This window comes from Odontomachus brunneus, unplaced genomic scaffold, assembly GCF_010583005.1.
Source record: "Odontomachus brunneus isolate Ranch 3 - 2012 unplaced genomic scaffold, Obru_v1 Obru_scaffold_048, whole genome shotgun sequence".
NCBI lineage: Eukaryota > Metazoa > Arthropoda > Insecta > Hymenoptera > Formicidae > Odontomachus > Odontomachus brunneus.
The window spans coordinates 2225323-2226816 of record NW_022639498.1 but is presented as its reverse complement, the minus strand read 5'-3'; the positions used below and the strand labels follow the sequence as shown (position 1 = coordinate 2226816).

At 49.4% G+C, this 1494-nt stretch overlaps 1 protein-coding gene across 1 annotated transcript; it reads right to left on the bottom strand.

The window, feature by feature from the left end:
* Positions 1-143: 143 nt before the first annotated feature.
* LOC116844977 lies at positions 144-1004 on the bottom strand. Its single transcript, XM_032817181.1, has one exon. It carries the CDS (start codon positions 1002-1004, stop codon positions 144-146), a length of 861 nt encoding a protein of 286 aa, XP_032673072.1.
* Between the last annotated feature and the right edge of the window lie 490 nt (positions 1005-1494).

Genomic DNA, 1494 nt, shown 5'->3' with positions numbered 1-1494 from the left:
ATTTTATTACTCGTACGAGTAATAAAATTATTGAACGATAGTAATTATCGTTGGCCAAATTATCACTTATCAGTATTAAATTTCTATAAGGGCAGCGGGATGTCGTCAGCTCCGAATAGAACGTCGTCAACATAATGCAATGGCTAGCGGAAAAGCGTGACCTTCATCCCGAAAGAGTTGTTTAAGGACGCGAAGAGCGAGAAAGGGCGCAGGTACGGTCCCGTAAGTGACGGTAAGGAGCTGAACTCAGCAGTCGGTAGTGTCTCGCTAGGAGCCCAGAGGATCCGCTGATAATTCGCATCACAAGGATCGATCAGAATTTGGTGGTACATTTTTGCGATGTCAGCACTCATTACGTATTTGTGAGTACGCCAGCGTAAAATCACTGCCGCAAGGTCTGTTTGCAGTTTAGGACCGGGAAGCAAATAGTCGTTGAGAGAAGTTGTATTTGAGCTAGCGCATGATGCGTTGAATACAACTCGCAGGTGAGTAGTACTGCTGTGTTCACGCAGAACTAGGTGGTGCGTTATGTAAACGCATTGGGTGGTTTGACTATCGGCACCGTCGACCCGCCGCATATGACTGAGCTCCTCGTATTCCCGAATGAAACTAATGTATTCGGAAGCGAGAGATGGTTGTGTTTTCAACCTGCGATGCAGTTGACGTAGCGACCGTTTGGCAATGTGTCGAGAAGCACTGATGTCGGTCGGAAGCCCTTTTCTAAAGGGAAGGCGAACTACGTAACGTCCGTTGGGAGCTCGTGAATGCGTGGTCACGAAATGATCCTCGCAGAGCTGCTCCTTAAGACTGAGAGCGAGTCTGCGAGGAACCTCCTCTACTTCCAAAAATCTACGAAGTTCTTGGTCCAGAGCGACCGAAGTCGTGCAATGGACATGAACTCGCGACTCGAGTTGAGCTTGACAAGAGAACGGACCGGAGAGAATCCACCCGAAGATTGTGTTTTGAGCGACAAGTTGTCCGGCTTTCCCTTTCCTTACTCCCATCGAGAATTACGTCACGATATAGATCCGAATCTATAAGCAGGTCGATCGAATCTGAATGAAAGAAACCAGCGTCCGCCAACGTCAAATCATTAAGATGCTTCCACCTCCCATCGGAACAAGCTTGAACTGGCGCGTAACGCGTCAGCGTCGTGTGAATTGAAGCGGTAGCAGTTAGAACGGGACTTGCTCCGTCGAGCGACAAGATGAGAATGCGAGCAGCGTGGCGGCAAGCTCCGGCATCAATTCCGCCGACAACGGAAATCGTGAGAGATTGTTTTATTCGAGGCAATCTTAATACTTGCTGTAGCCTTTCGGTTATAAACGTGATTTCCGACCCCTGGTTGATGAAAGCGCGAACTACGTACGACCGTCCCGAAGGAGCGCTTACTCGGACACGCTCTGTCGCGAGTAGAATGCTGGAGTGATTCGAGCGTACTGACGAGAGCAATGCGATAGAAGGCGAACTGTCGCCGTTCACTCGCGAACCGGT